Raw genomic sequence first — 14019 nt, forward strand, 5'->3', positions numbered from 1 at the left:
CATAAGGATCTTCTGTGTGTGTATACGCTGCCCCCTTCAGGCCCAGTGTGTAGAGATTTGAATGGCCTGTTAAACTGTTGAAATAGTTTGGCATTTTGTTTTATAGTTCAGAAGTGAGCACATTTTAAAATATTAAGCACATTATAAAACACTGGAATTTAGTAGAGTGAAAGTAGATTATAAAAGTGTTTCTATGTATATTCTTACCGTTGTAGAAAGCAGAACTCACCACTAGGGGTCAGTCTCTGTTTGTCATGATGTAGGCTAAATCTTGTTCTGGCTAGTCTGGAATGTTACATGTTTTCATCTGACATCGAGCACCTAGAATGAACCACAATATAGTTTGTTCTTGAAAAATTTAATAAAATAATATAAGATTTTTGCACCTCACATGCACCATTTATAATAAAATAAATCTGAATGTGAGGAACATATTTGAATATCACCATTGCTTACCTTCACTATAAACCGATAAGGATTCAAATGAGATTTCTGTCCCTTAGCTGCGTCAGAAGAGTTTGATATAGAACTGAGAACTGAAATGAAAGCTTTCTAGGTTAATTATAGAACTGAGGGACTGACCTTCCATCCTTGGTGCTATGACCACAAACCTTCTTGTGCATTGTGTCCCTGAGACAGCAGGTGTATGAGAAACTAATCAATTTATATGCCGAAATTTCTTATCGAAATTTAAAATTAGATTTTGTAAAATGTTTCTGTTCCATTTAAGGTCACTGAAAAAAAAAATTAAAAAATAAATAAAAAAAATATATATATATATATATATATATATATATATATATATATATATATATATATATATATATATATATATATATATACATATATACATATATATATATATATATATATATATATATATATAAAGAGCCCATTGATATATCTTCTTTTTTTTTCTCAGTGGACAACAGGCTAATGCCAGGCATACTGATAGACATGGGCAAAAAAAGATTATGGAACTGTCCAAAAAATAATTCATGCTCAAACATAAAACTGCATATAGTTTATCATCATTCAATTTTATGAAAGAAATCTTCGATGCTCACCAAGGCTGTATTTATTTACAATTAACATTTTTCAAATGTTATTTATCCCTGTGATGACAAAGCTGAATTTTGAGCTCCAGTGTCACATGAGCCTTCAGAATTCAGGAAACGTTTATTATCAATGCTGGAAAAAAATAAAGTGCTGCTTACCACTGATTAAATCGATCAAATAATGTCGCCCCAGATATAAGATTGGTAACACACACTGTCCTTAACACATGGCCCAACTAGGCCTAAAAGCTTTTCTTAATCTCAATTTCATATGCAGACACCACATGCATCACACTAATACTGTAACAACATCTGCATGTCATCTCAGTATAAAATACCCATTAAAGATTTTCAGAAATGGAAAACACTTCAATCAGATAATTCTGGTTGTTGGTCATGTGTAGTTGAGGGAAAGGTATTAGAACTACATCTACTATAAATGTTAGAAGTCATGTTTCCATAAATCAAACATGATGAAATATACTTATAATGCACTGATTTAAAAGAGATCTGCACGGCCTAATTTAAGTTTCATAATTCAAGTTTTTACCTTCTTTCATCAAGCGTGTGAGGAATCTTAGAGCAGCTGATGCTGGTTAGCTGTGGGCTACCATTTGAATTTCAATTTCAGGAGCATTCATTGCACACAGAGCCCTCTTACTCTCCTGACTGAACACAAGTGAAAGCAGATTGTTGACAAAGCTTTTACCAACCTACTGGAATTTTAACGATGGGTCCTCACATACTTTCTAATGATATTTCGCTCTGACGGGTTGCTCTTATTAATTAAATACTTGAAGGTATAACCTGACTAAAAACAAAAGTAGCAGAAACATGAAGTCCTACTAAATTAAGCCCTGAACCACCATGATGTGACATTTAAACATAATCAAACACTTGATCGAGATTCACTTTAAGAAATCTGAATGTGTAAAAAAAAAAAAAAAAAAAAAAAAAAAAAAATTGTGGAAATACATAAAGTAACTGTACATTTGGCACTCATTAATTTAAAGATACTTTATTAGGAAAACATTACAGTGTGTTATAGTATCACATTTATTTTCAGCATTCTTACATTATCGCTGGGTTTTGGTCCTGCTATTTTCATGATCTTTGTGATAATGTACACATAAAACAGAGACTGCATAAAGATCGGGCCATTTAGCAGAATTACAGTATTATATCTGTCCTTTATATTATATTATTTGCTTGGTACAATAAAAATATTTTTTATTTACTGCCCTGTACATTTATTTAATGTTAGGTATACTACAAACACATTCACATATCTATGTATTTGATAAAAATACCCTGCAATTTTACTTTTAGTAAAATAACTGGTATACTTAAAGGGTTAGTTCACCCAAAAATGAAAATTAGGCTGCATTTTACTCACCCCTGAGGCATCCTAGGTGTATGACTTTCTTCTTTCAGACGAATCCAGTCGGAGTTATATTAAAAATTGTCTTTGATCTTTCAAGCTCTATCATTGCAGTCAGCGAGTGTTGCATTCCTTCAGTCCAAAATATGTGAAATAAAAAACGCCCTTAAATAAAAAAAAAAAATCGTGTCTCACACGATTGGTGAACAAAGGCCTCCTGTAGCAAATCGATGCGTTTTTTTTTTTTTTAAGAGAAATATCTGTATTCAAAACGTAATAATCACTTGAATCTAGCTTGCGCTCACTGTTGTAAACGGAAGCAGTTCCAGGGGAATTACGTATGAGGTCAGCTTTGTGCATGCGCCACTCAGAAGTGATGCACGTGGAAATGCAGGGGAGAGATCAAAACAAAACACCGGTCACTAATAATAAGTACAAAACGAGGATTTGTAAAGCAGAATGTCAGAGGATTTTGATATAAGCCAAGAGGAGACTGGTTTTCCTTTGCTAAAGTAAGGAAACTTTGCTTCTTTTGATCCTGTTAACTAATGTTGGTTTTCACGAGACTCACAGGCACATGCGCAAACTGACCTCATACGCCATGCTCCCGGAACCGCTTAGTTTACAACGGTGAACACAAGCTAGATTGAAGTGATTATTACGTTTTGAATATGGATATTATTCTTACAAAAACAAATCGATTCACTACAGGAGGCCTTTGTTCGCCCCCTGGAGCTGAAGCCTTTTATGGAAGGGCGCTTTTTATTTCACGTCTTTTGGACTGAAGGAATGCAACACCCGTTGAGTGCCATGAAAAAAAGCTTGAAAGATCAAAGACCATTTTTAATATAACTCCGACTGGATTCGTCTGAAAAAAGAAAGTCATATTCTTCTAGGATGCCTCGGGGGTGAATAAAACGCATTTTTGGGTGAACTAACCCTTTAAATTCTGCTAAATGGGAACAACTAATTTTGTACTTAATACATTTAAATTATGCAGAAGTAGTGCTGATGTCCAACTAAACATATACTGAAGTGTATTTGATTGTGCTAAAGTAGAATAGGAAGTAGGATACTTAAGTAGGATACTTTAGGTACACTTTAAATACCTTGTATTTAATGGCTGGTATTATTCAAAGATCATGAAATCTTAATAAATAGTGAAAATCCGAGGGGCATGTGCTCTTCATTTCAATACTGATGTAAGATGTAGAGTTGAAGGAATCTCTGTTTGGTAATGCTGCAGCGTCACAGACAAAACAAACAGGGACAACAAGCCCACACTCAGCCTGTTATGACACCGCATGATCACTGTGAGCCTCTGGCCTGAGAGAGCCGCTGAGCGGGAATCGGTGGTAAATGTCATGTTAGCTCACAGCTGTAAGCGCTGGGCTTAAACTGCTGCATTAGAAAAGCATGAGTCAAAGGGATGAAGAAACTTGCAGCCTTTGTGTTGCTGAGCGAGGCGTGCAGGGGGAATGATGACAGCCAATGAACCCCAACAACCATGTCGCAGCATCCCTCCAGCGGAGAGAGAGAGAGACACAGCTCAAACATGGCTTGCTTTCATTGCTTAATGTTCTGCTCCACTCCTGCCAAGGAAAGCGAGAGAGAGAGAGGCTATAGAAAGGGCATTCATCAATGCCTCTTTTGTCAGGCATGCTAGATGGAAATTAATGAAGGTGTTCACGATGGGGTCTGATGTTATTAGTGTGACTTCAGGAAACAAAATGGAAAATTCAATTTACCTCCTCATTTTTATAGAGTCTTGGTTTTGCCCGGGGTGCCATTTTGTTTCAATCCAGGTCCTGACAGGGAAAGTAAGGCTTTTTTTCCCCCCGTCACAGCTCAACAGTCTTGTGTTTTCCTCACATGAACAGATAAACCCCCATTAGTCATTAGATCTACTGAGAAATTATATTCATGTCATGCAAAGCTGGAGGGAGGATTCGCTAATCCTACATTACACACTTTTTCTGGGGGGAAGGGGAGTTGCGAAGAGGGCGTGCATTGTGTAAATATTGTTTAACAAGCACTCAAATGCTATTACAAGTCATTTATAATTACCAATTTCAAAACAACAAGAGTCGGCAGCCATTTTGTGGCGTAAATAATACATTCTTTATTCTAATAGCTGTTCAGTTTAACAGTATAACCTGTCTAATGTCACTCAGAATGTATTTTAGAGCAGTTCTATGTGGTCGCTAGGGTGGTTTGGTGTGGAAAATGGCAAATTCAAGAAAAAGTCAAGAGTCCACAACATTCTTTTTTCCGCCCATTACATTGTCCACCAGGCTAAAATTATTAGTACAATTACTTAGAGACATAAAAGCAAAACCACCTTTCATTAAAGAATCAGTTCACTTCCAGAATTAAAAATTCATGATATTTTACTGCTTGACCTTTCCAAAGTGGCTACATAAGGCATGAAGTACAGCTAGTGCAAGGTGAGAATGTTTTTTTTTTTTTCTCAAAAATTACTGATCGTTTTGCTAGATAAGACTCTTAATCCTCGGCTGGGATCATGTAGAGCCCTTTTAAGCTCCACTGAAACTGCAATTTGGACCTTAAACCCATTGGTCCCTATTGAAGTCCACTATATGGAGAAAAATCCTGGAATGTTTTCGTCAAAAACCATAATTTCGTTTCCACTGAAGAAAGTAAGAAAATGAACATCTTGAATGACATGGGGCTGAGTAAATTTTCAGGAAATTTTTATTCTGGAAGTGAACTAATCCTTTAAGCCACACGATTTGAGGTAACATTCACAAACAAACAACTGACTAGTTAAGCACCAAAGTACAATGAGCATGTAGTTATACTGAGACTTGCCTTAGGAAGCACAACAAATTCCATTTTAGTGTTTTAAAAAGCATCAAGCTGAAGGTCTGTTTTCTAAAATGCAGAGAAAAGTGGGTGAAAACATAAGATTTCATGTAAGTGTTCCAGCTTGTGACCTGTAGATCCCTTGTGCTTGTTTATGGAAGTGAGTTGGGTGCTCTAGGGAGCGAGGGGGCCTCTAGTGCAGTGGTCTGGCCTTTCTAAACATTTGTGATGAATTAGATCATTTCCTCTTGTCCTGAGAAAGCAGGCAGCACAGATGACTAAATTAAAAATACCTACCCTCCTGCGGACAGCCATGCTCTGTAAAGAGACTAGGGCTACAATGAGAGAGTGAAATAGGGTTTTAAAACAGGGAATATCTTGCCTATGTGCAAATCGTGAGCATATAAGACTTGACAGCTGTTTTCTCAGGGTCAGCAATAGGAGAATCACATGGCTGGCCTTTGTGATTCTTCCACCACTATCTACCCACTGTGTGAGCCAGTTTAAAAATTACTCTATGACTGCCCTGATATCATTTCAAACTGGTTTGACTTCATTTTTTCCAAGGGAAAACACACACAAAAAAAATGATATTTTGAGGTTTAAAAAATCATATGCATGCATCAAATTTATAAATAACAGAAAAATGCATTCAAACATTTGAGGTTGATGGCAAAGTTTTAAAAGCCATTTATTGAAATGAAAAAGAACTAAATGTGAACAAACATCTTCATGAAATTTTTAAGTAACAGCTCAAACTTCAATATACCGAACACATATCATTGCAACAGTGTCATACAGATTTGTTCATGGACAATGTCTCACACAGCCTCGCGATGCAAGCCCAGAGAGGGAACAAACAGACAATGAGCTATGGAAGAACATAGCATACTCGTCATCACAAAATGCTTTTCCGACAACTCTGAAAATTATATACATATTCTTACAGCATTTACATCTTTCAAAACAATAGTACCTCAAAAATAATCAACCGCCAAACAGGAACTTTATGGATGACAGACAAAGTGAAAACAGACCACATGAAGCTGAATGGTGGCATGATACTGCTGGAACAATATGACCAGTGCAAGGCTGACCAAGAGAAGGGGGAGATCTCGAGAATAGACTAAAACATGCTTCTGCTGCGTCTATTCACAGATGTTTATATACATACAGTTTGTATCCATCATAAGAACAAGTTAAAAAAAATGTGACAGAAAGAGAGGATCAAAAAAAGTCTAAACACACTGCAGCTCTGCATTCATACAGATATGGCTTCCTGGCTCAGTGCGCCCAAGTGAAATAAGAAGCACCTGAAAGGTGCTGGAATCAAAACATCTGACAGACAGAGGCAGAAAGAACAGAAGAAAAAAGTAAATATGAGTTGTTCTCTGCACAGAGATGGCATTGAAGCAGCCATCTTTAAAGAGGCTTCTACATAAGCTGCATTACCTTGAGGCTGCAAAGAGGCTAAGGAGTCATGCAGATTCAGAAGACAGCGAACACTTAATGCAAAAAGCAACTAAAAAGTGCTGTCAACTCAAAATGCTTTGCCATGTAATCTTTAGAGATTTCAAAGACAGTGCATGGATTGCAAAAATAAGCAGGTACCAAGTCCAGACCAGGTTGGGGATGTCTGCTCCCTCTTTTAGACATGGGAGACTTTCTGAGACTCCCGCGCCTGCTTGATGCTGTAGAGCCACTTAATGACCCGGGCGTTCCGTTCAACGGCGGAAATACCATAGGGAACGCGCTCCCCAGCATCGTCTTCTTCATCAGTCAGGTCGTCGTTGCTATGCCGCGACTGCTCACAGTCCGAGCTGATCATGCTGGCACTACGGAAGTTGAGTGACACAATGTCAGAGTTCGCTCGGGCAAAGCTTTCCACACCTACGCTCTCCAGCTCCTCGGGATCCAGCCCACAATAGTTGAAGAAGCGCTCCACGTCTGCACCAGCCCGAGCGTAGCGGTCGCTCAGGTCTGACTTGGAGCGGTGCAGAGAGGGCCTGCGGGCCACAGAACTGCCCAACTCCAGCTCCGTAGCAGTGCTAGATAGTGTCTCTCTTTCAGAGGAGCAGGGAGCATTGTCACATGCAGCCAAGGCCTTGGCGCTAGGCTTGGGCGGGAGTGGTGGTGCGGAAGAGCTGCTGCTGCGGGCCACTCTCAGTGGCTTGCCATTGCACATGCGGCGAATGTCTGAAGAGCTGTGGGAGGCATGCAGTGGCGAGCGCTCGCCATCGGCCTCACACGACCTCTCCTCCAGCAGCCTGCGACTCAGGTTCAAGTTGCCTCCCTGTGGACTGTGTCGACCTTGTGTGGAAGGTGGTACCTTGAGCGAGTCGGCAAAGGAGCGACATCCAGGTTCCGACAGCTCGGACGAGCGATGTGGCGCCCAGCTAAATGCCCCGACTTTGTGCGACGTCCCCTTGGCGGGCCCCTCGGATGAGGAGGAGCTGTTCAAGATGTTCTTCAGGATCTCCAGGTTGAGATTCTCACGTTTTGTGGTGGTTGCGCAAGTGTCCGACTTGGCGTTGTTGTTGGAGGCTTTCAAGCCAGATCCCACACCGCCACTTCTCTTGACGGGAACAGGGCAGACGGGGGGCTTGGCAAGAACCTGTGGCTTGATGGGTTCCTGCTTAGCATTGATGACCTCCTGGCTCTTCACGTACTTGGCTTTGTCAGCCTCGAGCCTCTCCACGGCGCTCAACCGCTTTGGGTTAGGTTCGGTCTGCCGGCGGAAGTAGTCGGGCCCCTTGTTGAGGATGCGGAGTGGGACAGCGGAGGCAAAGGCCCCACCTTGACCAGCGGGCTTGCTATCTGCCTGTAGCGTCTCGGTGGGCATCTCTGCTGGTCTCTCGGCGGCCGCCGTGGTGGATTCCGCAGTGGACTCTCGTCAGGGGGCAGCCTGGAGGCACACACATCAAGCCAGATGACCGGACTTTTAATCCTGTCTCCACTGGCTGTCAGCAGTGAGGCCTCATACTCGCAGCTCATTAATTAGCCCCCGCTTCCTCCACGCAGCCAGACCCCGCACGGCGGAAAAAAAGAGAGCACTCAACTCTAGTCAGTGTCAGCACACCCGTCAGGCTCGGCCAGCTGGGAGGGAGCACCAGAGGATTGTGGGGAAAAGCCTTGTCGCTGCTCCTTTGTTCCTGGCCAAGGCTGAGAATCTGAAACACACAAGGACCAACCCTGTTAAGAGAGCAGGTGACATCACATTCCTAGCAACAACAGGAAGAGCTATGACTCTGGTGTGCTGTTGGCAGATGAAGCACTAGAAAACAACTAATGGAAACGTGCACACCTCAATATCAGTGGAATTAATATAATTTGGTTGGTGTTGGTGAGTGTGCGTGAGACAATCTAAGACTTTAATCTAGGAATATTTATGTAGGCTCGTGCACTGTGGTCCCATATGTATAACTACAATTTATCTAGCGGTTATCCATCGATGAAAATCCTTTATTTGCTATATTACCATTGTTTATCTGAATAATCATCCAATAAAGCAAAAGCGAATTTGATTACCCAGCTTTCTTATTTATTTCTTATAATTATTACATATCAAAATTACATTTATATATTCTGGTAAAAGTGAAAACAGGCAAATTATTCTCATACAATTGCAAAGAAACAATGATTCAGCAATTTGTGTGTGAGTGTGCAAGTTTTCTTTTTGCAGCCAGTACAGACGTATGATCAGGGCTCATGTTCTTGCCAAAACCCTGAGGCTGTTTGCAGGGGGACAAGAAAAAAAATACATAGAAGAGAGGAGGAAACATAAAATGGTGGAAAACTTTCCTGGTCTCATAAATAAAAGTAATTACAGAAGTTCTTGGACAAGAGTGTTGGTGGTGGCCACAATAGTTCTGGAAATTGCTATGACAAAGCATTTTATGGCACAATAGTATGTGACAATCTTCTGATTCAATCTAAGAACTGCAGAGATGAATAAAAGAAATACACATCAGCACAGCCATTACTGAGGAAGCAAAAAAGAGTCTATTCCTTGTTACTTAGGCCCATTTTATTTTAAGACATCACAAGCCTAGGGTATTTAGATCAAATCGTATACACTCTTAAAAATAAAGGTGCTTCACGATGCCAGTGAAGAACTTTATTTGTCTAAATGGTTCCATAAAGAACCTGAAGAACCTCTGAAGAAACTTTCAGTTTCACATAAGGTTCTTTGTGACAAAAGAAGGTTCTTCAGATTATAAAAAGGAAAGAAAGAGATAGTTCTTTAAAAGAACCTTTGACTGAATGGTTCTTTTTGGAACCAAAAATGGTTCTTCTATGGCATCGCGAAGAACCTTTAAAACACCTTTATTTTTAAGAGTGTACCCTTTCTTGCTTATATAGCTTGAATGTAATAAATGGTCTATTATTTAAAAAATTCCAGTCATATTTTTGTCAGGCAGTCCAGAATGTTATCATTACATGACAGTGTATGTCATTAGTTAATTTCAAACCTGTGTGAAACATTATCTTACAATGACACCCATATCTAACCTCTGGCTCACTAGGGATTTTATTGTTGTATGGCAATCAGCTTTGCAGAAATATCATATAATTTAATTACAAAAACTCCCATTAGCAAGTGAACCTCACTGGACCCAAAAGTACTCCTTTTTTTTCTGCCCAAGCACTTAAAACTTCCCCAGAGTCACTTTTGGGATAGATAGAGCCATACAGGCATTGCAAAGTCTTGGAAATCTCAAAGGAAGAAGTATTAGAGAAAACAGAATAAGATGGCCTTTAAAAGAACAATTCTGCTTAAGTTACACGTCATCTGTGGCATGCTGTTAACTCACACAGAAAATAATTTAGAAAAGCACACTTAAGCTTATGTGATTACAATAAAATTCTAAGGACAATCTGTACTGTATATATATTCTGTATGTGTTTTAAACGCAAATTAATTTTTAGTTCCAATCGACAGCATGCCACAGATTGATAAAGCTTAACGAGTGTTTAAGACAGAATATTGCTGGTGAAAAAACACAAACACAGACATACACATACAAAACAACTTCTACTAATAAATGCATGTGAATTAAATGTTCCAGTCAGAGAGTGATAGCATAAAAGCACTGTTCTTGTGTAATCTTAAGAAATTTTACACTCTAACCCATTTTCCAAAAACAAGCATACACAGCAAACAACTTTGCAGCCACCTGGGATTTAGCTAGACATAATATGAGCAGACTGTGATGAAAACTGTGTTTTCAGTTCTTTAATAACGCTATCAACAATGACTGTTTATATGTTTCAGGAAGGGGTCAGTGATTATGAGCCTAAACAGCATATGGGCAATGGGCCTTTCTCTTTAAACATAATTACAGAACACAGAGGAGTCTAAAACACGGTTCATGCAGAGAGTAATAATTGTAAAGATCTCCCTAAACGCCCCCGCAAAGAAAAAAACCCCCGTCTCCTTTAATTCTCTGTGCTGAGTGCTGTAGCCCCTTCCCCCAAAACAGAGTAAGCCCAGCTGTGGGACTCCAGCCAAGAGCCATCTCACATCATTTCATCTCCCTCCAAAGCCCTTCTGAATTATCAGAGCCAAAGACAATCCCCACAGCTTTCTCAACGCACCCGCTCACCCTTATCGTCCATGTAAGAATAACACTTTACCTCATCCTTGTGAGTTGGCCTGCTGATATTAAACAGCGATTTGTAAAACGGATATTAGAACGACTTGTTCCAGGATCAGTAACTCATGCAGGCCTCCTTACATATGGAGACCTCTGTATGTGATCCTGTGCTCATCAGAAACATACCCGTCTTGTGTGTTCTCCAGTGTGTATAAATATTCCCTTCTACCCTTAAAAGACCATAATGAGATCTGTGGATTTTAGCAGTAAACACACTAGTATTGATTAATTAATGTACACGATTACATTCATACATGAATATTTCATTAAATAAATATATATGTACAACTGTTCATCATTTCATGAGGTTTTAACCATTTCCTATGTACAGCGAACCCTACCATAAAGCACATAAACGAGTGCGTTTCCCATGTTAGGAATGTGCACTCAGCTGTATCAGTGTAATACTGTATGACCAAGTAAGCCACATCCCAGTGTGCCTCGGGTCATAAAATCACAGAAACGCGCACAGAAAATACGCCACATCAGCTGAGCTGTTTGGCAATGTAGCAACACAGTCATTAAATCCATCTTTTTGTCTGAGAGGCCAAACCTTTTTTTTTTTTTTTACTCCAAACACATGATGATCACGTGAACAATTCTTAGGCAGTTTAAAACAGAAACTGACAAAAAATGCTGCTTTGAGGCCACATGACTACTTCAAACAATAAAATAAATGTCCACTTGATGTTACTTCTAGATTAATGCAGGTCTGTCACGTTTATCAACTCTGAGATGATATCAAGCACTAATGTCCCTCTGGGTGTATTAGGTTACAAAGTTGTGTATAACACAAAGAGAAGATTGGATTTCAGCTAAAATCCTTTTTATCACATTTGCCTCAAGGCTCGTCCTCTAGTAACATTTCTCTTGTGAGGAGAGCTACAGTATGATCCTGCTTGTGGTCTTAGATTTCGCTCCCCCTGTGACATAGAAAAGGGATCTCATTATAATATTACCCCCCCCCCCTTTAATAAAGTGACAACGGTGTAGCAGTTCTAATGCCAGGGCAAAAGTTCAAGAAAAGCAAGCTAACTGTTCTGTCTCTGGTTGCACTGACGAGCACAGAACACTATTTAGAGTCTCAGCCTCAAAGGAGACAAGAAAGCAGTGGATTTACTGATTTATTTACTGTATATTACGCTGCTGCCACACAGATCTAATATAAACATGCAATTTCTTTCCCAGCTGTTTACCTTCACAGACATAACCGAGTGTTTATGTGTGTTTTTAACATAAACTTGTGTGTATTTGACAGTTTAAGTGCATTAAAGGGGCCATATTGCAAAGACTAAAGTTTCAAATCCAAAGAGATATTCTTTATAAAAGTTAAGTGCGATATGCAACGCAACGCGCAAAAAGACAGTGTAAGTCAATATAATCTGTAATTATGTCCCCATTGGATGCAGCAAATGCCTCATTTATAATGGGTTTTACTGGTTTTGTCTCGCGGGGGGGACACGGCATCACAGTACAGTAAGGGGCGTAACATTTCTGTCACACGCTTAAGGTATTTGGCCAATCACAATGCACTGGATGTCTGGCCAATCAGAGCACACCTCGCTTTTCAGAACGATGAGCTTTGTAAAAATCGATGCGTTTCAGAAAGGCGGGGCATAGAGGAGAAACAATAATGTACATTATGTGGAAAATAATGTGTTTTCTAACCTTAAACCGCATAAACACATTGGATTCTACCAAATACACAAAATAATGTTCTTTTTAGCAAAGTCATATGACCCCTTTAAGACATGAAAGAGAATGTGAGTTTATTACTTGCATGCTGTATGCCAGCCGTTTTCTGTGTGCATGCTTTGGATGTGTGCTCTCAAAAAACTCTATATCAGAAGTTTAAACTAATATGGTTTAAACGTATGATTTCAGCATGATAGACATGATAATCATAAAATTAATGCTGAATTTTAATGGTGTCCTTACTACCTTTCTCGGACTTGAACGTATCAGTTGCATTGCTGTCTATGCAGTGTCAGAAAGCTCTCAGATTTCAACAAAAATATCTTCATTTAAGATTCTACGTCATGTGCATACTTCATACTCCTGTCCCAGACATAGTTTGATTGAGTGTAAAATTCTTCACCGCACTCATTGGACCAAAGTTAGACTTTCCAGAATATATCCTGAAGTAGATCCTGAGTAGTAATTTTATTATGATTATTATTCCTTTTTTCGGTTTGTTGGTTTATGGTAGTTATTCTGTTGTATGCTTTGATATTTTTTTTATCTTTCCTCTATTCTATGTTCTTTTCTTCAAAATGAATCTTTTGTTGCTATTTGCTACATGGGCCTTTGATCAACCAGAAACATGGAAGTCATACGTGCATAGCAACCAAATATATAGGTTGTCAATTTATGGTATCTGCAATTGTATGATGTATTCTATTCATATGGAGAAAATCTAAATAAAGTGAGAAAAAAAATCTTAATTTGTGTTCCGAAGATGAATGAAGGTCCTGCAGGTTTTGAACAACATGAGTGTGAGCAATTAATGACAGAATTTTAATTTTTGGGTGAACTACCCCTTTACATGTCTTTGTAAAGAAAAAATATCCTTCTAAAAACAATCTTTATCATTGTCATAAAAACACATATGCAAACCAGGTTGATTTGAGATTATATGTAAAGCATCTTGATCATAGAGGAAGCAAGACTTTTGGCCCAACTGTATATACATATGTTCGCAATAGTTTCATAAGATTACACCACAGCTAGCTGTGATGGCACACAGCTAAAAAGAACGAGCAGCAATATTGAGAGTGTCAGTGTGTTGATAAACTGCTATATAAGCAACAGATTCTGGTGTCCATCTGTTATCTGCTCACACCAGCAGCAGCAGCCAGCAGCAGCACGAGGCTGTGACATTAGAGCTGCTTGTGTGCTGTGTGCAGTGGGCTGGACTAGTGATTCACGTCCCTCAGGGCAAAGCAGCTCATTGAATCTTTCCTCCTGTCACTCAACCAAAAATGGGCCCACCCTCACAGCAGATCTGTGTGTGAATGTCCCCGAGCCCTTGTTACATAATAATAGGATGTATAGAAGCTACAAAACCAGTTGCAGTGTCACGCACTATCTATTCCAC

The 14019-nt window shown here is 39.4% G+C and overlaps 1 protein-coding gene across 1 annotated transcript in view; it reads right to left on the reverse strand.

Annotated features, from left to right (window-relative positions):
• Positions 1–5924: 5924 nt before the first annotated feature.
• LOC109060480 (protein FAM110B) overlaps positions 5925–14019 on the reverse strand; it is a 43226-nt gene continuing 35131 nt past the window's right edge. Inside the window, exon 3 of the mRNA XM_042718131.1 lies at positions 5925–8435. Within this exon, the coding sequence (XP_042574065.1) occupies positions 6914–8107 (1194 nt within the window). The 5' untranslated portion in view covers positions 8108–8435 and the 3' untranslated portion in view covers positions 5925–6913. The remainder of the gene's footprint in view (positions 8436–14019) is intronic.

The sequence above is a fragment of the Cyprinus carpio genome, chromosome B2 (assembly GCF_018340385.1).
Source record: "Cyprinus carpio isolate SPL01 chromosome B2, ASM1834038v1, whole genome shotgun sequence".
NCBI lineage: Eukaryota > Metazoa > Chordata > Actinopteri > Cypriniformes > Cyprinidae > Cyprinus > Cyprinus carpio.